The sequence below is a fragment of the Biomphalaria glabrata genome, chromosome 16 (assembly GCF_947242115.1).
Source record: "Biomphalaria glabrata chromosome 16, xgBioGlab47.1, whole genome shotgun sequence".
Lineage (NCBI taxonomy): Eukaryota > Metazoa > Mollusca > Gastropoda > Planorbidae > Biomphalaria > Biomphalaria glabrata.
Window position 1 is genome coordinate 3,366,168 of NC_074726.1, and position 27,783 is coordinate 3,393,950.

Sequence of the window (27,783 nt, forward strand, 5' to 3'; positions counted from 1 at the left end):
GTATATTATTTGTAAGGGAAAAAGAAAAAAAAATTACATTATTTTCTTTACATGATTCTTTAAATGCTCGTTTCAAAACTACACATTTTATTTTATTTTTTTGTGTGCATTGTATTTCTTCTTAGAAACAATGGAAGATCCCAGAAGAGATGTTGAATATTCTAAAGAGAGATTACCTCTTGGACAAAATGATAATACATCAAGCCACCAGAAATGTGTTCCTGTAAAAGATTTTTTGTTGACACATCTACCTCCGTGTTATCAAGATGTTGAAATGTTGAGCCTAATTAAGTCTCTAGCTGATATATCAGTTAAAATTGAAGTTAAAGATGTGGACTATAAAAGAAAACAGTTTTGGGATTATTCAGCTCAAGCATTAATGTTACATTCAAAGCCGATTGATACAAAGACAGTGCCAGGAGTTAGCTACAGTGAAGTGAAAAGTGCATCATTCATGAAGCCAGGCAGCTCTTCAACGTTGATAGATAGCCAAATGGATGTGAACACTTCTGACATCACTTCTTCATCTCATTTGTTGGGAAGTGGTAAAGTTGATGATGTATTTATTCGTACAGAAGCAGACTACGGTCCATGTCCATGTCATAAAAAATGTCAAGAATGGGGAGAAATACGAGTGTTGACGTCTGCTAAGTTAATGTACGACGACGATGACGCCAAACATTTCGTCTGCACATTTTTTTATGACGACGATGAACGAATGGACCAATTGAAATCTGCCCGAGGTGACAGAATAGTCCTGAGAGATTTAAAGAAAGATGTTTGTATGTTTCTCTGTGTGACTTGTGATGTCGGGCTTGTAAGAACACTTGAAGGAATGTTGGACAAGTTTGAACAAAGTTGGGAAAACGCTTTTGACAAATACGCCAACACTGTGAAGTGGGAAAATGAAAGACTTACAGTCATAGTTTTTCATCCTAACGGATTAAGAAAACACATTTCACTTGGTAAATCTTTGACTCCTAATGTGGAGAGCTCTGAGAAAATAATAGAATATGATAATCCAATCTTTAAAGGTAGTAAAGGGGCTTATGTTTTGATTCCAGATTTCAATGTGAATGATGAGGTTTGAACAGTAGGATACAAGCAACCACTTTTTTATTCTATTATCATATTTTTCATCGTCATCATTTCTTTGCATTCCTCATGAAACATAGAGCATTGGGCCTCAGTAAAAACACACCAATCTCACGGTCTCTTACTAGTATTTAATGGCTTCCCAGCTCTTTCCTGTCCTCTCAGCTTTATCTAGTATACTGCTTCGCCACGTTCTTTTTGGTCTTCCTCTACGTCTTGTTCTCTGAGGTTTCCAGTTCCACTCTAAGACCTGTCTAACTCTGTTGTTGGTATCTTTCTAAGGGTGAGAACAATGTTACATTTTCACTCCAGTGGAAAAAAAAAGTACAATTGTATGATATGAATATAAGGAAAATATGTCGAATAGATATTTTAATTTTTACATTCAAGAAACATTTTTTTGCCTTAAAGGGTATGGCTTCAATGTATTGTGACGTTTTTATGAGCTAATCTATACGTTTTAATGGTTGCTAATAATGAACATTTCTAAACCCATAACTAAGTTTATGCATTTGATCCTATCACTTCTTAAATGTTTGAAAAATGAAAAATTATTTAAAACTAATTTTTTATTTTAATCTCTGGATGGTCAATTCTTATGAATACAACCTTTATTTATTGCTAAAAATATTGTTTATAGTCAGTGGGCCATTTTTTTTTTCATTCTCTACCGATGCCTCTTTGGAAATATTAAGATTTAAAAAATATTTATGAACTAAGAGCACTACATGGCATTTCTATTTTTTCATGTATATATATATATATATATATATATATATATATATATATATATATATATATATATATATATATATATATATATATATATATATATATATATTGTCAACCAAGGGCAAAAACCAAGGTTAGGAAGCTACTCGTCAGGGAACTCCTGTATGCTGATGATGCAGCTATTGTGGCTGATTCTGATATTCAGCTACAGTCCATGGTTGACAAACTATCTGCTGCTTGCCAGAAGTTCGGCTTAAACATCAGTCAAAGCAAGACTAAGATACTTGTCCAAAACACAAACACTGCACCTCAAGTAAGCATTAATGGCCAACCAATAGAAATTATTGATCACTTTTGTTACCTTGGCTCCATCATATCCAACAACACTCTACTGGATAAAGACATAAACAACAGGATAGCCAAGGCAATGGCCACCATGTCACGGTTGCAGAAAAGAGTCTGGGACAACATATTGCTGACTAACAGTACTAAAGCCCTAGTCTACCGGACCTGTGTGTTGAGCACCTTGCTGTACGGAAGTGAAACATGGTCAACCTACTCATGGCAGGAAAAAAAGCTGAATGTCTTCCACCTCCGATGCCTAAGGCGGATCTTTAAAATAAGGTGGCAAGATAAGATAACCAATGAGGAAGTGCTACATAGAGCAGGATGCAAGGACATCCGCTCTGTTATCAGCAGCAGACGCCTTGGCTGGCTTGGCCACGTTCGTAGAATGCCAGTAGGTCGACTTCCACAGGACACCCTGTATGGCGATCTAATAGAAGGCAGGAGAGCCGCTGGTCGCCCACTTTTACGTTATACGGATGTATGCAAACGCGACATGAAGCTCTTCAAAATCGACACTGGCAACTGGGAAGAGGTGGCACTGGACAGATCCACATGGAGAGAGAGCATAAAGGAAGGGTCACAGATTGCAGATGTCATACACAAAAGAAGCAGAAAGAAGGGTGAAAATGCAACGGCGCCTGATGATTATATATGCCCAACCTGCGATCGCAGCTGTGTATCAAGGATTGGCCTCTTTAGTCACACAAGAAGTTGCAAAGGGAAAAGATCGTCTCTCGAGACGTAAAATGCCACAGATATATATATATATATATATATATATATATATATATATATATATATATATATATATATATATATATATATATATATATATATATATATATATATATATATCCACCTTCGTGGTTGTAGATGAGCACATTTCTCATTTCCTATTGACTCTATAATGGCTTAATAGTCCAATCCTCGCTTTAAAAATCCGGCCGCATATGCGGCATGGGTGGGTTAGGTCAGCTGCAGATAGGCCTGCTTCTTCTCTCAGCTTTTTGTTGGTTCGGCGCTCTTTTGCCACTCTTCTTGCTTCAAATGTTGAGACTACGAGACCCACAGCTTCAGGTCATGAGGAGCGATCGAGAGCTAGTGCTTCCCAGCCGTTGATGTCGATATCGCATTCCTTGAAGGAGCTCTTGAGAGTGTCTTTATAGCGCTTGTATTGACCTCCCTGGGAGCTCTTTCCTGCACACAACTCCCCCTACAGAAGTCCCTCGTGAAGGCGATTGTCTGATCATTTCATCTGTTACATTTCAATCACATCCTTTACTAAACAGTATTTATATTTTAGTCAGCGAGTCAGATTTTTTTTTCTCAATATTTTTGTACTTATTGAATACATTTCATGTCATTATTATTATATCATAAACTATGATTTGTATTTATTTCGCGTTAACAGCTTTAACTTTTTCTCTACATCTAGCAAGTCATTATACCTTAGATAAAATATTTGTATTTTATATTATTTTGCGAATGTGACTAGCAATTAAAAGAGAGAGAGAGAGAAAGAGAGAGAGGGAGGAAGTGAAAGACAAGGAGCAATGGAAGACTGGGCATTTTGCTTTTTTTTTTTTTTTTTTTTTTTTTTTACAAAGCTTATATCAACTCAATCTATCCAGTAAAACGATTATACACCAAAATCTCGGATCCAGCTGAAATTGTGCACAATTATTTATTTTACCAGACAACACATAGAATCAAGAAAAAAATTTAATCAATGAGTAATTCACTTTTGGTTATTGATTTTTTTTGTTTGGTGTCTAAATGCTAACTGTTACTTCTTAAAGGTGCTGTTTATAGAGCTAAAGGTTACATGTAAAGTGTTAAGCACTACTTGACTATAGTGCTAAAAAATTATGTTATCTGAAGCTAATCTTTGCGTGTCTATAATGCTAATCGTTGCATATATGTAATTCTAACCTTTATGAGTCTGTAGTACTAACATTGGTGCTAAATGTTACGTTACAGGACGCAAACATGTAGGTTTGAAAGATTGAAAGAAACTCTCTTTTCTTTGTACCTGAGAGACATACACTTTTGAAAAGCCATGACAGAGGTATACACTTTTGAAAAGCCATGACAGAGGTATACACTTTTGAAAAGCCATGACAGAGGTATACACTTTTGAAAAGCCATGACAGAGGTATACACTTTTGAAAAGCCATGACAGAGGTATACACTTTTGAAAAGCCATGACAGAGGTATACACTTTTGAAAAGCCATGACAGAGGTATACACTTTTGAAAAGCCATGACAGAGGTATACACTTTTGAAAAGCCATGACGGAGGTATACACGTTTGAAAAGCCATGACATAGATATACACTTTTGAAAAGCCATGACAGAGGTGTACACTTTTGACTAGGCATGGTTGATGTATAGAATTTTTAGACATGGGAGAGGTATACACCTTTGACTCGGCAAGGGAGATGTATACACTTTTGACTAGGCTTGCTAGAGGTACAACACAAGAATCAATTTAAAAAAACAACAGTTAGTTAATAAACTGTTGTCAATTTATTATATTGTTTGGTATCTCAAACAAGGGAAAGAGATTCAACTTGACTGAAGGGGTGGTATAAACTGAATTAGTCCCATTTATACGTCACCGCTTTAATGTAAAATTGAAATAAACAATCAACAATCAAATAATCAACAGTCACCTTGTTAGCAGAAAGGTTAGTGCGTCTGCTTAAGGAGGCGTAATCCATGAATTCGTATTCAGGCTGATCCCTTTCTTTTTATAAATGCTTTTAAAAAGCGGTTACAGGGTTTTTGCTTAGCATCCGTTTGGAGAGAGGGAGAGAAAAGTTGTTATGGGAGGTTAGAAAATTTCGATTATAATAAAGTTATTTTATAATTACAGTTAAAGCTCTTGTGGCATTAAAAAAAACTGTTTTTAGCCATGGCTCGTCTGCCCCGACAGTCTATCAGTTAATATATTTAGAAATTATAACAGAACAAGTAATGGCGATATGTTAACGTAAATTAGTTAACAACAAGAGTTTAAATAACAAAGGTTTAATGATAACATATGACGTAAATGATAATTATACTGTTATACATAATAATAAACACTAGATCAAAGCTCCTAAGTTTGGTGAAATTATGCAACATAGATATAGTCAACAAGTAAGCACACCTTAGTTACAGTGCAATGAAGAACCTGGGCTTGCGATGCTGTGACGAACCGTTTTAGCTCACTCAAGATATCACTCAGGTCTAAGCATTTAATTAATTTATTTACTCGCTATTAATCATCAATTTTATTAATTTAGCCAATCAAGCGCTAAAAACACAGCCACCACCCCTCCAATCCAACCCCACCCCCTTTGGCAGCGATGTCACATTTCACTATCCCCACCTTGACACGTGCCACACTAGACTCTTGACAAGAGTACGCTCCCCTTTTCCTATCTTGGCAAACATCCGTTGACCCCCCCCCTTGTTGGGAGCGGCTGGTCACTTCAAAGTACCCATTCAACTTAACGCCTCGGGCAACGCTATTCGTCTAGCACTAGCCATTATCAAGGTATAATCTCCCTTGATTTTGTACCGAGCTCCGATAATCTCCCCTTCATAATCCACCTGACCACCTGGGATGATTTCCTGGACTTTCAACTCGCGCCTTCGCGCAATGTCTATCTCCCGGAAACGCCGTCACGGTCAAGCGAGGATCTCTTTGTCAAAGACGCCAGATAGTCTAGACCACCTTTGCACTTATCTCCCGCCACTCACCCCCCCCCCCCTTTTATCCACGTGTATATGGACAAACTTCATCGTCCGATCTCATTCACGCTGGAGAGCCCACAGGGAGCACATCTAACTCTTGCTTGAGCTCTAGACTATTTTCATTCCCTTAATTCACTTTGGATTGGTGGTATGTAACTTAGTTAAGTGCTTGTGAACCATTTTACTTAGTAATGTATATATATATATATATATATATATATATGTGCATTTATTACTACATTATTTGTGTATATATTTGTGCATTCTTATCATGGATGATGTAAGTACATTACTGTATACTTATATTTTATATCATGACCTTTATGGCTAAATGTTCAAGCCATTTGGACTAGAATTTATTACCAATTCTTACCAGATGTATTTAGCTCTTTAACTGTCATTAATTTAACTCTGATATATTAGCGCTCAGCACGAGCCTTCAGCACAGTATCATTGATTAATTCCTTGGCAGGGAATTATTCAAACATTTATGTAAACATGTCTTAGTACTTAGTATGTATTTACTTATGCTCTATGTTTACTTATGTGAGAGCACGGGCGAGTATCAGACGTTGATCTCCCCTTCCCCTTTCATCTCATTGATCTTAGTGATGCATGTACTTGCTATTCACCGTGATTGGTGAGCGTCACTTATATAACTTATCATATATCACTTGTTACTGTTTGTTATTTCCCTTTATGGGAGTCCCCATTATTATTGTTATCTCCCTTGATGGGACACTATATTCATTTGTTAGGTCCCTTTGATAATTATGAAACTAGCTTATAGTTTCTATACATCAGTCTGAAGATGTCCTTCACGGAAAGGCATCTACCTCCCAGTGTTATCATTATGGCTAAACCAACGCATACATCATATCGTTGCAGCTTTTATCTATAGGCTACACCCGCCTGAAATCTTAGCAACCTAAAGCTGATAGCAGATTTGCTGGCACCAGATCTGTAGACATCAGACCTACTCATCCTTCAAGAGTCCAAGTAACAACGCTAGCCACAGACTCGTCACTGGCTTAACTGATTGGTAGACGCAGCTTAGCTCTGCAACCATACAAGTTGGACTGCACACGGAGCCTGGATCCACTACGCCAGCCCACCAGCAGACAGCATCAGTACCAGCCACACCCGTCTCACCAGTGCAGCACAAGGACCAAAAGCTAAGCAACCAGCCTAATGACACTCAGACCACTTGGTTCTAATATCTGATGATGATAGTCTCCTAATGTAAATACGCTAGATCCCATTCTGGCATCTGTACAGCATTTTACCTTTTAATTATCCTTTGTATAATAAACTGTACATAATTTTACATCTAAACATAGCATTTGTTGCCTGCATTATAACGCTGTGCTTGTAGTTTATATGTGCAAGTAAGGATTCTCAAACCATAAAAATCCCCTAGACACCCAAAACGGCCAATATCTTAATCCGACTTGTCACAATGGCGAGCCTCGTCCGGGATTTACCCAACTAATACTGCAAGCACAGCAGGCAACTCCCCAGTATTTTAACTATCATCATTGTTAGAGCACAAGACTATAGATTGTCATTCAGAGCTATTTTATTGTTCTAATTTTGTATTGCTGTGATTGTACTTCATTTACAGGTTCTTAAGCACCAAACAAAGGTTAATACCACCTTTCCTGTAACTCTTAAGTAATTGCTTTCAGCAGCTCCATCATCGTCTCCACCTCTTACTCTACCTTCCGCCTTTCCCCTTCATCACCCACCCTCACCATCCTAGCACCCCTCACCACCATGGCCAGTGGCACACGCTCTAAAGCGGACTCTGACATGAAACAAAAAATAGCTGAACTCAGAGAACTCGCGGCCGTCATATATGACGATGAGGCAAAGCAGAAAGAATATGTGAGGGCAGAAATGGAGAAGGAGAAGAAAAGGGAACATGAAATAGCTATGGAAAGAGAGAAAAGGGAAGCTGAAGTAGCTATAGCTATAGCTAAAGAAAAGGAAATCACGGAGCGAGAAAGGGAAAAACAAATAACTGAGAGAGAAAGGATAACCGCGGAGAAAGAGAACGGAACCGCCAGTCAAGCTTCCTCCGGATCTCGCCCGGTTAGCCCTGCCTCCCAGCAAAGTTCCTCAAACGGCCTACCCCACATGCCAATGGAGCACTTCGACGACAAGACAGAGAACATCGAAGTTTATCTTGTCCGTTTTGAAGAAGTTGCGAGCTACTACGGTCTGCCAGAGGAGAAATGGTGCTTCCAGCTATCCCAATGCCTCCGAGGCAAAGCCTGCGAAGTTTACTCTAAACTTCCCTCCGGCCAGCGAGAAGACTACGCAGCCCTCAAACAGGCGCTACTCGTCCAATTCGAGCTGACTGCCGAGGCTTACCAAAAGAAATTCAGGACATCCCGCCTAGAGCGCCGAGAGACCTACGGTAATCTCTGCGACAGGTTAGACAAATACCTGAAGAGGTGGCACACTCTTAGCGAACTGCCAGAGACTTTGGACGGCCTAGTGAGCCTCATACTCGCAGAGCAGTTGCTGGAGTGCATGCCTAACGATGTCAAAATCTTTGTAAGGGAGCAGCAAGCCGCTACACCAGCCGACATAGCTTCAGCTGCAGACCGGTACGCGACTGCCCGCAAAGACGTTAAGGACATCAAAAGCAAGACCTCAGCCTCGGACAAACCAGAGGACCAGCCCACTTCTTCCAACAAACACGCTCCTTCTAGCCAACCCTCTCCGTTTACTAAACCTCATCACCAAAAAGCACCAATCCAACGACCAGCCACGCCTACTAGCTACGACAGACGAAGCCACCCGCCTCGACATGGCCAGACCAATAACCATCACCGTGACCGGAACAGCACGAGTGATCACAGGCCCAATCGACAGCATCAGGCCCCACGTACTGTGTCAGCCATGACTGAGCTCCCTGAACCCTCTTTGCATAATCAGCCATCGCCTCTTGATGAGGAGGAGGAGGACTATTACGTCATATCAGCGCTGACCGTGGCCCCTGAACCCACTGCTTGTGGCCTTACCCAACCGATACCGCCTCACCCCATCGTATCACCCCCTGGGGTAGAGATTATTCTGATTAACGGATCTCCTGTCCAGGCACTATTCGATTCCGGATGTGAGGTGAGCTCTGTCATCAGCAAAGCACTGGTCGACCCATCGGATCTCACTGGTGGATCAGTGACGGTTCAATCTCTAGATCGTGGCATTCCTCCGAAGGTGTATCCTATCGCTCGGGTCCACGTAGAATGCAAGTATGTACATGGCACCATTGATGCAGTAGTCATGGACTCGCCAGTATACGACTTTGTTCTAGGCTCCAGGTACATACCTCTAGGAGTTGTCAATAAACCATACTTCTCTCTGCCTGTCGGTAGAATGACAAAGCAGAAACGTGGCAGCAACCAGCCGGTTGGAAGCCCTGGTCGCCACTCTAACAAACCCTTTACTGGCTCTTCAGCCAAGCTCAAGCCGTTCCACCCTGGCACTGGCACTGCTAGGAAGTCACGAGGTAAGCGAAATACCTACACTCGTGAGAGTCCTTGTAACTCCCGCTCTTCAGCTATCAAACCGCTCATCCCTGGCACTGATCCTGCCAGGAAGTCACAGAGGAAAGTGAACTCTCATGAAAGTGGGCCTCATCACGGCTCCACCCACACTTTAAGGCCACTCTTCCCTGACATTGACCGTGTCTGGAAAACTAGAGGTAAGCCGATTAATCGCACTCACGAAGAAACGCCTTACTATGGCTTCAGAGATAAGCCCCGTCCAACATACGCGCATTGGGCACTCCGCCATAACACCCATCCCACTTACTGGTCTGCCCCAAGAAGGAGATGTACCCAGTCCTATTCACCCGGCCTATTTCCCAGGTTTCCAGAATTGCCCCTTCCACGTGGCAATCCGCCTGCGGACAGAACATAGGCGAAAGCGGACCCTTAGGACGGACACCCATCTGGACCTCGGCAACCTCTTAACTACTGGGAAAATTTTCTTAAATGCTACGACCGACAGTAGACGAAACTTGAGTGATATCAACGTTAGCACTTTATAGATCTTTTAACAAAGATCTATCTTACGCAGGGAGGGTTGTGACGAACCGTTTTAGCTCACTCAAGATATCACTCAGGTCTAAGCATTTAATTAATTTATTTACTCGCTATTAATCATCAATTTTATTAATTTAGCCAATCAAGCGCTAAAAACACAGCCACCACCCCTCCAATCCAACCCCACCCCCTTTGGCAGCGATGTCACATTTCACTATCCCCACCTTGACACGTGCCACACTAGACTCTTGACAAGAGTACGCTCCCCTTTTCCTATCTTGGCAAACATCCGTTGACCCCCCCCCCCCTTGTTGGGAGCGGCTGGTCACTTCAAAGTACCCATTCAACTTAACGCCTCGGGCAACGCTATTCGTCTAGCACTAGCCATTATCAAGGTATAATCTCCCTTGATTTTGTACCGAGCTCCGATAATCTCCCCTTCATAATCCACCTGACCACCTGGGATGATTTCCTGGACTTTCAACTCGCGCCTTCGCGCAATGTCTATCTCCCGGAAACGCCGTCACGGTCAAGCGAGGATCTCTTTGTCAAAGACGCCAGATAGTCTAGACCACCTTTGCACTTATCTCCCGCCACTCACCCCCCCCCCCCCTTTTATCCACGTGTATATGGACAAACTTCATCGTCCGATCTCATTCACGCTGGAGAGCCCACAGGGAGCACATCTAACTCTTGCTTGAGCTCTAGACTATTTTCATTCCCTTAATTCACTTTGGATTGGTGGTATGTAACTTAGTTAAGTGCTTGTGAACCATTTTACTTAGTAATGTATATATATATATATATATATATATGTGCATTTATTACTACATTATTTGTGTATATATTTGTGCATTCTTATCATGGATGATGTAAGTACATTACTGTATACTTATATTTTATATCATGACCTTTATGGCTAAATGTTCAAGCCATTTGGACTAGAATTTATTACCAATTCTTACCAGATGTATTTAGCTCTTTAACTGTCATTAATTTAACTCTGATATATTAGCGCTCAGCACGAGCCTTCAGCACAGTATCATTGATTAATTCCTTGGCAGGGAATTATTCAAACATTTATGTAAACATGTCTTAGTACTTAGTATGTATTTACTTATGCTCTATGTTTACTTATGTGAGAGCACGGGCGAGTATCAGACGTTGATCTCCCCTTCCCCTTTCATCTCATTGATCTTAGTGATGCATGTACTTGCTATTCACCGTGATTGGTGAGCGTCACTTATATAACTTATCATATATCACTTGTTACTGTTTGTTATTTCCCTTTATGGGAGTCCCCATTATTATTGTTATCTCCCTTGATGGGACACTATATTCATTTGTTAGGTCCCTTTGATAATTATGAAACTAGCTTATAGTTTCTATACATCAGTCTGAAGATGTCCTTCACGGAAAGGCATCTACCTCCCAGTGTTATCATTATGGCTAAACCAACGCATACATCATATCGTTGCAGCTTTTATCTATAGGCTACACCCGCCTGAAATCTTAGCAACCTAAAGCTGATAGCAGATTTGCTGGCACCAGATCTGTAGACATCAGACCTACTCATCCTTCAAGAGTCCAAGTAACAACGCTAGCCACAGACTCGTCACTGGCTTAACTGATTGGTAGACGCAGCTTAGCTCTGCAACCATACAAGTTGGACTGCACACGGAGCCTGGATCCACTACGCCAGCCCACCAGCAGACAGCATCAGTACCAGCCACACCCGTCTCACCAGTGCAGCACAAGGACCAAAAGCTAAGCAACCAGCCTAATGACACTCAGACCACTTGGTTCTAATATCTGATGATGATAGTCTCCTAATGTAAATACGCTAGATCCCATTCTGGCATCTGTACAGCATTTTACCTTTTAATTATCCTTTGTATAATAAACTGTACATAATTTTACATCTAAACATAGCATTTGTTGCCTGCATTATAACGCTGTGCTTGTAGTTTATATGTGCAAGTAAGGATTCTCAAACCATAAAAATCCCCTAGACACCCAAAACGGCCAATATCTTAATCCGACTTGTCACAGATGCCCATAAACCCAATGACATGTATAATAGCCAAGTAGGATCCATGCATCTACAGAACAGGCTTGACTTCAGCAGAGTGAATCTCCAAGCCTGAGTCCCCAATACTGGGGAAATAAGAACAAACAGAAAGCTCCAGCCTAAAATCTGCTACACAAGCATTCCATATGCATTCTATTTGACCAGCAGTCACAGGATTATAAGTCCAACGACTTTAAGAGCTACGAAATAACGAAGAAATTATAATAACCTAACTTATCCAATACTGGTGAAAAAAAAAACAACAGAAAGCTCTAGCCATGAATCTGCTCCCCAAGCAAAACAAAAAGAAGCAATGACGCCACCATAGCGCATCCCTAGAAACAGTGCACAAACGATTATGGTGCACAAAAGAAACACACCTAGCAAATAAGCAACTCCACATGCGCACGACTATTGCCCGTAGAAAGAACTAATTATCTGTTGTTGTGTGTGTATATGTTTAGGATTGCAAAAAGACTAGCTAGCTAACCTACACTGTAGAAAAACCATTACAGAAACACAAAAAAGCAGAAGTCACGGACCTGGAAGAACGTGCACCTCTAGCTAAAAGATGTATAATGCATGTCGTTAAAAGCCATCAGGAAGCCGACAGTCTGAACACCATCATCTTTATCAGGACAACCATCACCATCGGTACATGGAACGTCCAAACCAAGTAGATATCCTTAAGAGATGCTGGAGAAGGATAGGTCACAACCTTCGCAAGCCTACATCCAACATAACAAGGCAAGCCCTGACCTGGAACCCAGCCACCAAGGAAAGCGGAAGTGGAGAAGGCCCAGGACATGGCGCCGCGATATGGAAGCAGAGGCTAAGCAGATGGGCAAGACATGGGGACAGTTGAAGAGACTTTCACAGAACCGAAACGCCCAGAGGAAGCTGGTTGGTTTCTTATGGCCTAGACGAGAGTAGAGATGATACAAGGTGGCCACACTTTGTCACTAGTGTATCTATAACAATGAGATGCCCTTGTACCTTAGCGAACTGATCACTCCATATGTCCCTCAAAAAGCCCTGAGCTCAATGGACTAAAAGCTTTTAGTTGTACCGCTTTTTTTCTTCAAAAGCTACGGGCTGCGGGCTTTTTCAGTGCGCCGACACAAGGTTTGAAACAAACTCCCCATTGATCTCAGACAGACAACATGTTAGACTACAAAAAGAACATTAGGACCTATCCAATTAAAACTTTTTTTTTAATATTTCTTTGGCATTTTAGCTCTCGTGTTTATGTTTGTAATGTTATCACAGCGCCTTGAGCCTATATTTTGTTTGTTAACAGCGCTCTATAAATAAAATTATTATTATTAATTATCATTAAAAGTATTTTTATAATTATCATGTTAGAAACAAACGAGTATTTTATTATCTGGCGATGCCAGGGTCAAGGTCTGTTAAAGGGAAACAAAATTCATCGTAGTCGCTTTATCAGTTTCCACTGGGCAATTTTTTGGTGATGTAGGAGATCTGCAGCAGTACCACCCTATGACAGGCAACGAGAAAGTTTCTAGGAAGGTATTTGTAAGTTCAGTTTATATTACCCCCCTTCGGTTAATATAACTATAGGGTATATTGTTATTTTAGATAACGGTCATAAACGCTTAATCTCCAAGCCTATGTTCCCATATGTTCGTTGTTTTCCCAACTCAGTTTTTCTTATATTATGAGATAGTTGTAAGGCGATGTCAAAAATGGTAGCGGCTTTTTCTTTTTTATCCATGAGCAGCCGATCAGGTCGATTAAAAACGACCGTTTTGTCGGTCAACTAGGTCTATCCCAGTACAGCAGATGAGCAGTAGACTCGAAAACCTCTTGTGGTGAGTATTTGTAGTAAGGAAAAGTATCCTTCTCGATCTAATTATATGTCAAAGCCAAGTGCTGGTGTATTAACTTTGCAACTTGGTTATAGCAATCTAGGAAGCAGATTCTGCTAGGGCTGAACATCCTGCCATTATGTGTTCAATTGACTCACATTTTCACACTTCGGCATTTGTCAACACTATTGAGTTTTAGGATATGCTTTTCGTAAATATTTCTCTGTCCTCTATTGTTGTTACAAAGCCTTCAGTTTCAGGGTGTGAGATGACCTGTTTTGAGCCATGCTAAGAAAGCAGCCTTGTTTCAACCCTGTTGCCCATCTAATAAAGCCGGGAATTTTTTCTTCCTATTGGCGAATCCCATTCCTAAGACTTCCAAACCGACATTAAAATCATGTTCAGAAGGGTCGCTTCGGAGTCGCATTTGCGTGAAAAGGAGACTAGTTCATTGCAAGAGTCGTGCAGTTTTGATCGTATTTTTGAAACTTGCGTTTTACACAATTGGAGGATGTTCTGCAACCCACGGCCTCCATCCTTACTGGGCAGGTACAACCTTATGTTGTTCGTATTTGCATCAATATTGTAATTGTTACAATATTTACGCAGAGGAGGTCAATTGTAACCAAATTGAATTTCCATTTGATTGGATCCATAAAAAATATCTTTTCTCTTATCTTAAATAAAAAAAACAAGTGTAAAAAACTAAACATATAAAATAAAAGTTCGCAAAAACAAGTAAAGCCTCTAGAGAACAAGCTTATTTACACAGAAGACTCTGAACCCAATATGAAGATGAATGTGGTTAATTATCTCTACTACCTATATACTTAGCGATTCAATAGCCTTACATGCAATCTTTGGCTATTCAGTTCATTAGAAAAATATTTAATATACTAAATGTGATCTTTACAAATTGCTGGATGCAATAATATAATTATAAAGGGACCACTACCTTTCAAAAATCTCGATTAAGAACTGAAAGCAGAGGAATGGTCAGAGAGTATAAAACTATTCGAGGAGCAGCATTGTTAGTGGGGGGAGGGGAGAAAAGTGATGCTCAAAATTACATTCTGTAAAAGAAATTTCAATCCGCGGGAAGAAAAGAATGTATGGACAAGTGTTTACATGTGGGCCTCCCTATTACTATTATAAATGCTTATTCTTCCCCAGTGCCATTAGAATGGAATGGGTAGCCTGAATCAGCCAGAAAGACCAGCGACTTGGCAGAGTTTAAGTCATTGATTAGCATGCATGACTAGATTGACACATGAAATGCGTAGGACGTAATAACCTTTTTTTTTTGAAGTAACGTCTGTAATATATAAGATTAGATAAATAAGAAAAAGGTTACAAAGACAGTTTTTATATTTTTATACTTTCGATTCCAAGTGCTTCACCCCTCAGCCACAGCATCTCCTTATATTCATTAAGCGTACATTTATATTTTTTAAAATAATAATCATCTATACATTCTAAATTCATACTATGTCTCATATAATAAAAAAGAGAAAGTAAAGATGTATTCTTCTTACAAAATTAGATAAATTGGCAACACGAAAAAAAAATTCTTGACCTACTTAGTTAGTTATACAAATAAACAACATACACCATTTTATCCAATTGAGAAGCAATTGAACCAGCTTTCAACTGATAGATGCTATAGGGAGGACAAAAAATGTAGGGAGGACAAAAAATGTAGGGAGGACAAAAAATGTAGAGAGGACAAAAAATGTAGGTTTTTGATGAGGAAATATAATGCGATGTGCTGCGACGCCACTGACTCTAAACTGTATCGGTATTTACCGGTATTTACGGTTCATTTGGATAAATCAGCTGCGTGGAGATGGGGGGGGGGTAACTGGTGTGTGAGCGACATAGTTCTGACCACAGCTAATGCCCAGGCATTCATTTTAGTTTCATGAGATATCTGTAGTCGCTTTGCGTCTGAAGAAGGCCGTGTATCTAATGCGATGTGACGTCATTGCCCCACACTAAATTTAGAATTAAGGTGTTAAAATCCCACGACCAATAATCTGTCATAAACAAAAATAGTTTCTAATCTAAGAAATATATGCTAGAAAATTGATATTTAATGCATTGACCTATATATTGCTCCCGCAATCTAAGTTTCGGTGTAAAAATCACAATTTCTTTTGAAAAATCTTTTTAGTATTATGTTGCTTTTCACTCCCTTTAAAATTAAATTAGTTTGTGTGTTGGAGAGTGGTATGCATTCGCCCCCACTTACTGCTGAATTCTAAGCCTAAGCGTTGAGAATGGGGGGGGGGGGGGAGGGATTTTCTTAAAACTATATCTACCAACAATGTACCCGTTATTTCCCTTATTCGATATCAAACAAAATAATTAATTACCAATAATTAATTGACTAATTGAGTATTTTTGTTTATTGATTTGCATTTTGTTAGGTACAATAAATAATTGTTTCACGCATAAGTTGATCGAGAATGAATCAGGGAGAAATACGGTTAATTATTTAAAGGGACTTAACCCAATAAATGTAGCCATATCAGTGAATACAAAAGTATTAGTTTCCCTTGTCGCTATTAAACAAAATAATTAATTACTAGTAATTAATTTCTAATTAGTTGCTTTTCTTTATTGATTCATATCTTGTCTATGTTAATGAATAATTGTGCGAACTATCAACTCAATCCGAGAATCGATTTGGGAGAAATAACGTGTACACACTTTTTTTTTACAATACAGACAGAAGACAGAGCTTTGTAAAAAGGAAAAAAAAATCTTCCCGAAACAGGTAGATTTTATGCTAATACTGTTGAAAAAAAAAACCGCAACATAAACACCAGTGATTATTCATCTGGGAGCGTTGTGACATAGTGGTAAGTTAGATTGTCTAAGAGCTGAGCCGAGGCTCTTCGAGCTCTAGGTTTGAAACAAAAAACCTGTTAGAGCAACAGTAAAAAAAACAACCTGTTAGAGCAACAGTAAAAAAAAAAAACCTGTTAGAGCAACAGTAAAAAAAACAACCTGTTAGAGCAACAGTAAAAAAAAAAAAACCTGTTAGAGCAACAGTAAAAAAAAAAACCTGTTAGAGCAACAGTAAAAAAAAAACCTGTTAGAGCAACAGTAAAAAAAAAACCTGTTAGAGCAACAGTAAAGAAAAAAAAAAACCTGTTAGAGCAACAGTAAAAAAAACAACAACCTGTTTGAACCACCGTTCTGTCTGGAAGAGATACGAGTCAATGCCTATTTAAAGCATTGCTATTTTCGATATATCTAACACTCTGGTCGCATGGGCTAGAAAGCATAGCCGAAGGCCAATACACCGGGCACCTCCGCCATTTTCCTATGTTGTACCAAGCTAACCGTGCAGAACTCGCCATTAGTGTAAACGGTCCCTTGAGGAACGGCGCATGGATTATCGTCAGGACTGTGGGAGCTCTCTTTCAGCTCCGCTCCGCGCAATGGGTCCACTCTCGAGTACCCTTGGACACCCCCACGGGAGGTTTGCTTTGCTATTCCTTTAGCCTAACCACTTCCTCTAATGATCGTTTCCACACGAGCGCCACGTTGAGGCAGAATAGCGTGCTCGCGCATAGTGGTACGTGGCTTGGCTTTCGAAACGATGGTTTTCGGTTTCAGATCTCATTTAATTAAAGAATGGGATTCGGTATTTCAAGAATTTAAAAACGACACTCTTTTGAAAAAAAAATGATCTATACTTCTTATAATTTCGTCTTCGGTAATTTCCGATATTATTTAATAAAAAAAAACGAATTTGGACATGCTTTACACATTTTACCTGACACGACAGTTTTAATATTTATGTTATTATAATGTTGTGCTAAACATATATGCTCTGGTGCTACAGATCTGTGTATTATGTAATTTAGACAAGTATATATAATTGACAACTTTAAAGTGCGAACAATGTCTCAACTTTTAGATAAAGATATTTTAAAGAGAAACTATGAATTTATTACAAACGAAATCGACGCTCAGGATCTTGTGGGATTTTTACTTCAAAACGAAGCTATTTCATTTAGTGATGGACAACGTATTGTACGAAAAAGGTCAAAGGTTGAAATGAATAAAGATCTTGTTGATACAATCCTGAGAAGTAGTTCTACAAATGCCGTGAAATCTTTCTTGAAATCATTAGAAGCTAAATATAAACATGTTCTGGATAGACTTGAACAAGCGGGTAATAAAAACACTACATATCGTCTTGTTAACATACTGTTGTAACTCTCTAAGGCAGGCACTCAACGAAAGACAGGTCGGCAACAGTAAACGATGTATTTATTTATTATTATAACTAGTATAAGCATCAACAAATAGTAATAGTTACTCGTTAGACTTGGACGTCTGCTATAAAGTCACAGGGAGTAATATGTCTTAAGTTCTAAGAGTCCTACTTCATACCAGAACACAGAACAGACCACCGACACACTTCCCAGTGTCGCTCCAGGTCTCACACACAGTTTCCTAGTATCACACAGGACAGCACTCAGCACCAGACTGTTCAGACTCCCATGACTTCTAGCCGGCTCACAACAGTCCTTCTTCCTGTCTCTATATGTCTTTCACTAGTCGTGTTCAGTAGTGCTCAGATGCGCACCATTAGTGTAGCGCGGGAGCGGGGTTACAACAATACATACATAGACTTCGTTATTTGCAAGGTACCCCCTTTCAGGAAATAGCAACACTGACAGTGACGTCTTCTAATAATAGTTAGAGAGCTTAGTTTCTAAATAGATGGTGTAGTGCTTTTCCATCGACATCAAGGTATCGACAGAGACTTGACTTATTCGCATTCTGCATTAAATTATTTTGTGTGGCTCTGAGACCTGGGTACTCTATGGAAGGCAAGTTAGATTGTCTAAGAGCTGAGCCGAGGCTCTTCGGGCTCTAGGTTTGAAAAAAAAAACCTGTTAGAGCAACAGTAAAAAACAACCTGTTAGAGCAACAGTAAAAAAAAACAACCTGTTAGAGCAACAGTAAAAAAAACCTGTTAGAGCAACAGTAAAAAAAAACCTGTTAGAGCAACAGTAAAAAAAAAACAACCTGTTAGAGCTGCGCTGGGTTGGACACGTAACTCGAATGGGAGACGACAACATGTCAAAGGCGATCTTCTTTTGGGAGCTTATTAGAGGACGGCGTAACGTAACAAAGGTGCCCCCCCGCCCGGTAAGCGCTATAAATATCAACCTGGGCGCCCTTTCGCCCTCACTGGCATAGAGGAAAGTAGCTGGCAGCAGATGGCCTCTGAAATAGATAGTTGGAGAGCTCTCTCAAAAGCTGTGGGACACATAATTGAGACCCAAAGGAAAGCTCTTATAGAAGACAGGCGCAGACGACGGAAAGAAAAATAGACCACCGACGGAAAACGGCTTTTTCCGCACGAGATGCGGAAAAATGTGTAGATAATAACTGGTTTTGCGTAGTCATGTGAAATACATCCTTAATTTTCGAAATAGAAGACAAACATTATCAAATTCTTCCATCGTTTGTATGTTATGTTTAACTTGTAATGTGACAACTGATATTTTACTTAATGTGTTCAGTTCATAGGGAAACTCAACGCCTTGCATATAAACGAAAATATAATACACTGGCTACTTCCGATTAACGTAATCAAATCACCAACTGGTTCACAAAGAAAGCATTACAGACAATAATGAAAACAATAAATGCACTAAAGAGAAAGGGAAAGAGAAAGAGAAAGGGAAAGACCGGGAGTGCGGATAGAAAAAAGAATGATAAATAAATGTAATGGAGAAAATCAACTTAAGTAAGAAAATACTAAGGACATTAATTAAAACTGTTTTTTTTTATTTATCCATCAATAAGCGCATGATTATTCAGGGTAAGTATTTTTTTTTAATTTAAAATTATATTTGCATTTAAAGACTAATTGAAAGGGTTTGGGATCAATTATAGAAATGATTTTGATACTTTGTTTTCAGAAATATTAACTTAGAAAAACACTTAAATGTCAAAATCTCGTAGCTATTCTTGCAGCGAAATTAGGTCAAATTACCTAATCATTGGCAAGCCGGGTTAGCGTAGATCAAGATCTAAGTACAAATATAAAAATAAAACAAACAAGGTTACAAAGACAGTTTGTGAGGAAACACAAACTCAAAATCGGCCCCCGAAGTGGTCCACCCAGGCAGGCTGTTCAGAAAGAACATCCGAATGAAATTATAGCAAAGACAAATGACAGATAAGAATGGAGAAAGAAGGTTGACAGATCTTGTGTAGTGCCTCAAAGGTCCCGCAGATCAAAGGATAGGTAAATGTGAATGTAAAGTTAGATGTGAACCTGGCCTAACTAGTTACCCTTTCCGACCTTGTGGTCTATAGGGCAGATGATGTAAAGTTCATCTGTTTTTGTGGCCTTCGGTTAACGAGGGTGTCATTTGGCCAGCACAACGACCAACCGCCTTTACTTTTCCCCAAATAATGTCAGGTACCCATTAGAGCTGGGTGAACTCAGAGGCTCCCAAGGATTCCGAAGTTTAAAATGCCAGTCTTCACCAGGATTCGAACCCGGGTTCCCCGGTTCAGAAGCCAAGCACATTACCACTCAGCCACCGCGCCTCCCCTGGCCTATTTGATGTGTTTTGATTTCTAGATATACAACTATCTGTAAGTAAGTGAGGAAAATGCAGATTAGAAGATTACTATTCATTTTAAATTATGTCTAACTCATAATGCATACTAAATTGATTTTTTCTCTTTAAAAAAATAGTAAACATTTGTTCGTGTGTAAATATAGTATTTAGTATAACAGAACTTACATAACTTAACAATACAAATATAAAAACAAAAATTTTTGACAAAAATCTACAAGTTTGCATAAATGTGTTAAAAATAAGGAGTCTCAAGTATTTGAGTGTTTAATAGTTAATAGTTGTAAAAGTGGTGTATTTTTATGAAAAAAACAGCTTGCATAAGTGATTTAAAAAATTAGATTTTTCGCTTTCAGAAAAGAAAAACGTAGCCGTTGCATCAGAACTTTGAATGGTCTAAAATATTGTGATGTCGGATTTTCTTCATTATCTTTTCTAGTTTACTAGTCAAAATAGCTGTGGTTTGGGTCGTGAAAATGGCTTAGTTGTTCTAAATACCCAAACAGATTTCGTATTTTTTCGATCAGGGCAATTGAGACTCGGGAGAATTAGTATCAGTGAGTGGATCATCAGGACCAATAATTTAATATCGATGATTCCACGTAGCTAAATGTTTTCAGATCGTAATAATGAAGAAACATTATATATTTCAATGTTTATTATTTGTATTTGTTTTTAAATATGTCTAGATGTAACATTATTAGTTTTACATGTTGATGTATGATATTGTAGTCCTTTTAAATGTGCTTATGTTGTGTGGGATTATTTAATTAGTGTGCTTAAATAGTATAATAGAAAAATAGTCCCTAAGTGTAGCACACAGTCGCACCACGCACACATTCGCACAAAATGCATATGACTATGCTGCTCCTGATGATTTAAGATAAATAACACATTTAATACAACGACAGTATTTACACGATGTTAATGAAATAGATAACAATTTGGATGTTACTATAAAGATTTACATTTAAATGACAGACTGTCTTATAAATGACAGACGTAACTTCAAAAGAGAAGATAATTACGTCTCCCTGAGTCAATCTAGTCACGCATGTTATTCAATAACTTAAACCAGCGGTTCTCAACCTTTTATACTCGGCGACCCCTTTTTTACAATTCCCCACTTAGCCGCGACCCCCCCCCCCCCCCCGCACACACACACAGCAATAGAAGAATTGACAATAACAATCCATTTTTTTTCAATGGTCTTTGGCGACCCCTGGCAAATCGTCAATCGAACCCCAAGGGGGTCGCGACCCACAGGTTGAGAACCCCTGACTTAAACTCTGCCAAGTCGATCATAGGTTTTTCTGTCTGATTTAGGCAACCGATTTCATGCTCTTATAACACTGGGAAAAAAAAATAGATATCTAGATATAGAATTCAGACATAAATTACATATAACTAATAATAAGAAAGGTATGCACCTTTTCTCTGTTATAAATGTAATAATTTGTCCCTGGACTTCACCACACACCTACACTAACATTTTAGAACAAACAAACAATGAGAACTGATAATTGAAGTAAAAAAATAACTTCAACACTGGGCTAATACTACCTATGAGCAGTGAGCAGATTCTCTGAGCACATTAGGCGCCCTAAACGTCCCTCCCTATGGTGGAGGCTGCCCAGGTCCGAGCAAGCTGTTTATAGCCCAGTGCAGGGCAGACCACTGTTTCGCGGGTTCATAAGCTTCTTAATCTCTCACTCCAATGTTAAGTTTGGTGACGGTGATTGTCATAACTCAATAACTGGACCAATGGCGCCAAAGACAACAAGATCTATATAATGACATGGACAGAAACACTAAAACACTAGCATTGATAATTTTCAACTGATATCAATACTCCTAAACTGATATCAATACTCCTAAACTGATATCAATACTCCTAAACTGATATCAATACTCCTAAACTGATATCAATACTCCTAAACTGATATCAATACCCCTAAACTGATATCAATACTCCGAAACTGATATCAATACTCCGAAACTGATATCAATACTCCGAAACTGATATCAATACTCCGAAACTGATATCAATACTCCTAAACGGATATCAATACTCCTAAACTGATATCAATACCCCTAAACTGATATCAATACTCCGAAACTGATATCAATACTCCGAAACTGATATCAATACTCCTAAACGGATATCAATACTCCTAAACTGATTTCAATACTCCTAAACTGATATCAATACTCCTAAACCTATATCAATACTAATAAAGTGATATCAATACTCCTAAACCTATATCAATACTCCTAAACCGATATCAATACTCCTAAACTGATATCAATACTCTTGAACTGAAAAAAAAACCCAATAAAACTCATCTAATCTTAAAATAGAAAATACAAAGCGATTCCACATATACAAAATGATAGTAGAAATATAAAAGAAACCTGATCCTAACACTTCCGATATACTGTAGACACAAGAAACAACAAACTGTACAGCTATCTATTGTTTTGTGTCATGTAAATATACAGATTGATTTTAAAAGAATGTAACACCAATGCGATATATTTAAAAACAAAACAGAGACAGAAGTGTTATAGGCCTATATAACTTGAAGTTTTTATTTCATACTTTACAAGTGCTCAATGTGACCACCACAAGCGGCACGGACAACATTAGGCCAATATCAAAATTCTTCCCAAACGCGCGTCTTCATGTCCCCCATCTAATGTGTTGAATGCAGCCTGTTAATCGATCTTTCATATCACTCATATATACTGGCATACGTGGATCGAAAAATATTGTCTTTAACATACCCCCCCCCCTTTTCCCCAACAGGAGAAAGTCATACACAGTAATGTCGGTGACCCTGAAAGACCACTCTACCAATCCACTAACGAGGCACATTTTCATTCAGATGAGTTCGAAACCTCAAATACCAATGTGGCCGTACTCTATTAAATTGAAATTGACAGCTGGTTAAACAAGTATCACTCCTGTATTAGATATCTCTTAAATCAGTCCAATACAATGCTTTCAAAATGAATAATTGCGTGCTAATATTGTTGCAAACTTTTTGAGACATCATGTATATTTTTGGCTTCCTTCAGTCCTAGAACACTTTTTCATATGGCTGTGGAGACCTATTTTGGAGAGACACTCCCGTCCACAATTATTGCAGGTTGAGGTGGCTTTCGCTTTGATGGTACAGAAGCCTGCCATTTTTCACATTGCACCTTTTCTTCCAGAGTTGAGGCCCATGTTTTTTCGCTGTCCATAGCTATTTTTGTCTCTGTCTCTCTCCATCTGGTGCGGTCTAGAGCTATGTCTTCCCAATGGTCAGTACCAATGTTCACAGATATGAAGTCCTGTTTTATTAAATCCATGTAACAGAGTGGGGGCGACCAGTTTTTCTTGAGCCAGACGCGAGTTGCCCGTAGAGTATGATTTTCGGAAAGCGAATGTCCTCAATCCCAGCATCTTAACAGTCCTCACACAACGCGCCTGCGCTGGCTTGAATACGTTTGCCGGATTGGGGACACTATGTATATACAATGTTTTTAACTGTTTGTATAATTTATCTAGCGGTTTATATAATTTATTTAGCTGTTTATATAATTTGTTTTGCTGTTTATATAATTTATTTTGCTGTTTATATAATTTATTTTGCGGTTTAATACTTTTTTTTTGCTTTTATCTTTTTGTATAGTTTATGCAATATACTCCAAACATAGTTTTGTTATTGCGACACTAAAACTTAAATGACACTTTAAGAAAAAAAAAATGAAAAATGTTACACAAAAGACAATTCCAAAGATTTGACCTCAAAAGAATTCTTAATTCTTGGTTTTAAATATTTTTTTTATTAGATTTTGTCTATAATTTAACCAATACATTCTTACAATGTTTTAATTTTGACTTCGCACATTAAATTATAGCTCAAATGATAAAACTCTATTGAATTGAATATTTGAATTTGAGATATGAATATTAGAGAGAGAGAGAGAGAGAGAGAGAGAGAGAGAGAGACAGGGAAAAAGAGAGAAAGAGAAAAAAATAATTATGAAAAGTCAATAATTATGGACAGAGTAATGATGACGTTTTTATTAATACATTTTCAGGGACAATCATTCTGATACTGCCTGACCTGCTCAGCGGTAACTTTATTTTAATCCTTTATTTATATTTGTCTTGGGAGTGCATTAAACTATTAGATAGTCATAGATCGCTTATGTATTCAAACCTTTAGTGCACCTATTTAAAACATATCTTAAATTTAAAAATAATAATATATAAACAAGATGGCACAAACAGCATACGTTTGATTTCAATGTGGACAATACTAGCCTTTTCATTGGTCATTTTTTTCAGGTTCACGTACTCATATAACAAAGCCGGGAACTTCTGGTGAGTGACTTTCTTTTACATCTTTTTATTATTATTGTATTTGTTGTCTTCTAAAATTAAAGAGATTATTGTTATCACAAATGCTTTTTGTTTGTATTCAATGTTCTGTAGGAGGAATAAAAGAGCTACAAAGCTACCCTCTTTCAGACCTGGCAATCTTTGGGGCAGATAATGTAAAACTAATGGCAATCTTTGGGGCAGATAATGTAAAACTAATGGCAATCTTTGGGGCAGATAATGTAAAACTAATGGCAATCTTTGGGGCAGATAATGTAAAACTAATGGCAATCTTTGGGGCAGATAATGTAAAACTCATGGCAATCTTTGGGGCAGATAATGTAAAACTAATGGCAATCTTTGGGGCAGATAATGTAAAACTAATGGCAATCTTTGGGGCAGATAATGTAAAACTCATGGCAATCTTTGGGGCAGATAATGTAAAACTAATGGCAATCTTTGGGGCAGATAATGTAAAGCTCATCTGTTTTTTGTTGTTGTTTTTTTTGGTGGTCCAGGGTTAGCGACCAAACACATTTACTTCCCCGCAGTAAGTCATGTATCGATTAGAATTGGTTGGCTTCAGACGAAAAAAAAAATCAAAGTAAAAAAAAATCACCGTCTTCACTTGGATTTGAGTTTGAGACCACTCGTTTGGAGTGCATGGCCTTTACCATCCTGCCACCACAATGAAATAAAGGAGCATCTTTTTTTTCCTCCAAGAGGTTACTTCCACTCCCACTGACCTAGTCTCGCTGGGTAATGAACATGTAATACATAAATTGAGAACATTTGTGCAAGATATATTCTTACAAACATATAACCCTCTTTTTTTGAGCGCACATCGGATACAAATATTTGAAATTAGAAGAATAAAACCAAAACGTACAACTAATTAGACAATGTTGAAGGCTGAAACTAAAACTTTAAATAGCATTAATCATTGTAGATATAAAAGAAATATAATATTAAATCCATTCCAACTTCATGTTCAAATACCAAATCGAATCGGATAGAATAGGATTGGATCGGATAGTGACATTTAATTAATCGGGTCGGAATCGGACAGGATCTGACCACATTGAATAAAAAAAAAATGGCCAGTATGGGGATCGATATCGCCCTTTTTTTTTTTAAATCTAACATTCATTAGTTATTAAGAGAAAAAAAGACTATTTAAGTTGTGAAAAGGACGGATTGTATTTTTAAAAAATATTTTTAATGTTTAATAAAAAAAAAGCAAGTAAAATATAGGCTAACAAAATATGTTTATTTTAAATAGACTATTCTGTCCTTGTGAAGCTGATAACTGTTTCGTAAAAAACGAATAATAACTAATGAATAATAGATTGAAACAAAAGGGAAACACATATTATCCGCCCCCATTTCCCCCTTCAAAATAAAACAAAAAGGTCAAACTAAAAGCTTTCTCAATGTGGCCAAATAGAAAGTTAATCAGAGGAAATTTACTTCATCTGCCCTATAGACCACAAGGTCTGAAAGGGGAAACCAAGGATAAAGATCAACTGTCAAATTTATAGAAAAATTCTTAGAGCCTTTTCAGAAATCCGTGTCCAGGTTACACCCAGGATTTGCCTATGAATTTTCTAGCTGAACAAAGGAATTGTATAAATAACAATATTAATCATTTACTGAAAGAGAAATACGTACATGAAAAGAAAAAAAAGGGTTATAATTATACGTTTAAAATAAAATCTTTTGAAAAAATATGGGTAATATTTGTTTTCATCATTCACTATTAACAGGTTATTTCAATCAAAGCATTGTAGTTGGTGAGTACAACAGAATCGCATATAATTATATATCAATTTCTACTCTATGAAGCTGTTCTATAACTTTTCATTCTTTTCATATTCTGTAATGTGTGTCATGTGGCCATCACAATGACCAACCGCCTTTACTTTTACCCAACTAATGTGCACGTGAGCGCACACACTTCACGACTTGACGGCCTTCTTGGTCCTTGACCTTTTCACAGTGGCGAACCGCAGTTCTGCCTAATGTCTTCCAAGACTAAGTCAAGTAACTAGATAAACGAGCCTCCAAATATGTCCATTAAAGTTGGGTGGACTCAGAGGCGCCATTAAATCCCAAAAAATCAAACTCCAAGTCTTGACCAAGATTCGAACCCTCAGTTCGGAAGCCAAGCGCTTAACCACTCAACCACCGCGTCCCCTTATTGAAAAGAAATGAAAAACTTTTGAGTCAAGTGCGTTAACTCCTGCTGAAGCCGTGTTGAAAATGAAAGACGCAAACCAAATTTAATTTTAGAATGATTATATTTTGAACAATTATAACGGTCCAGACAATAATTTCAGTGTTTGAGATTCAGATAGATATTTTCCCCAAAGATATGCATAAGCTGTCAAATCGTTGGAGTCGTTTACGAAATATCAGCCCAACTAGTTTCATGTGTTTTCAACTTGTTGATTCTTGAACTAATGAAACGTTTGCAAGCTAATAGAAGGACTTGTGAAAACCAATAACACCGGCAAAAGGTACATCACTGAAAGTTTCAGTAGACGATAAATACGGAACTCTAGACAATACTAGGCGAATGGTGAGAATATTGGTTCCAAACACAAACAGACATTTGTATTTTATCAGATGTAGTATTAAAACGTCTGTGCCTTTAAAAAGAGCCTTAGAATATCTGTTATATTGTTCAACAGAGTTAATTACTATATTTAATTTTTTTTTAAAACTATATACAGCCACCTTTCGTGAGCCTTATTAATATGTCATAAAAGGTTTGCATCGTCTTCTCTGCTCCGGAATTATTCTTATTCTCCAAAACCTAGTCGCCATCATGATGGAAATTGTCGTCACGCGCATGCCAGATTGAAGAATCCCAAAAGACATATGTATATATGTGTGTGTGTGTG

General features: G+C 38.2%; 3 protein-coding genes across 13 annotated transcripts in view; all 3 read left to right on the top strand.

Moving 5' to 3' along the window:
* Positions 1–3,908, top strand: part of LOC106057074 (uncharacterized) — a 35,034-nt gene extending 31,126 nt beyond the window's left edge. For all 8 annotated transcript variants that reach the window (XM_056014258.1, XM_056014262.1, XM_056014259.1 and 5 more), the window contains one exon: positions 126–3,908. In XM_056014258.1, coding sequence (XP_055870233.1) covers positions 126–1,090 — 965 coding nt within the window. In that variant the 3' untranslated portion in view covers positions 1,091–3,908. The remainder of the gene's footprint in view (positions 1–125) is intronic.
* A 1,445-nt stretch (positions 3,909–5,353) lies between these two features.
* LOC129923508 (uncharacterized) lies at positions 5,354–10,594 on the top strand. The gene is made up of 2 exons (XM_056014795.1): positions 5,354–6,198; positions 6,807–10,594. The coding sequence occupies exon 2, from the start codon at positions 7,695–7,697 to the stop codon at positions 9,849–9,851; it is 2,157 nt and encodes a 718-aa protein (XP_055870770.1). The 5' UTR covers positions 5,354–6,198; positions 6,807–7,694; the 3' UTR covers positions 9,852–10,594.
* A 7,048-nt stretch (positions 10,595–17,642) lies between these two features.
* The window catches only part of LOC106058934 (uncharacterized), a 32,076-nt gene continuing 21,935 nt past the window's right edge, over positions 17,643–27,783 (top strand). For 2 of the 4 annotated variants that reach the window (XM_056014481.1, XM_056014480.1), the window contains exons 1-4: positions 17,643–18,068; positions 24,595–24,630; positions 24,845–24,880; positions 26,644–26,670. In XM_056014481.1, coding sequence (XP_055870456.1) covers positions 17,795–18,068; positions 24,595–24,630; positions 24,845–24,880; positions 26,644–26,670 — 373 coding nt within the window. In that variant the 5' untranslated portion in view covers positions 17,643–17,794. Of the gene's footprint in view, positions 18,069–18,955; positions 19,734–24,594; positions 24,631–24,844; positions 24,881–26,643; positions 26,671–27,783 lie in introns of those variants that run through there. The other 2 variants (XM_056014483.1, XM_056014482.1) reach the window with 2 other exon arrangements.

Coding starts and splice junctions, on each gene's coding strand:
- LOC129923508 (XM_056014795.1), top strand. CDS start 7,695: ATGGCCAGTGGCACACGCTCTAAAGCGGACTCTGACATGAAACAAAAA.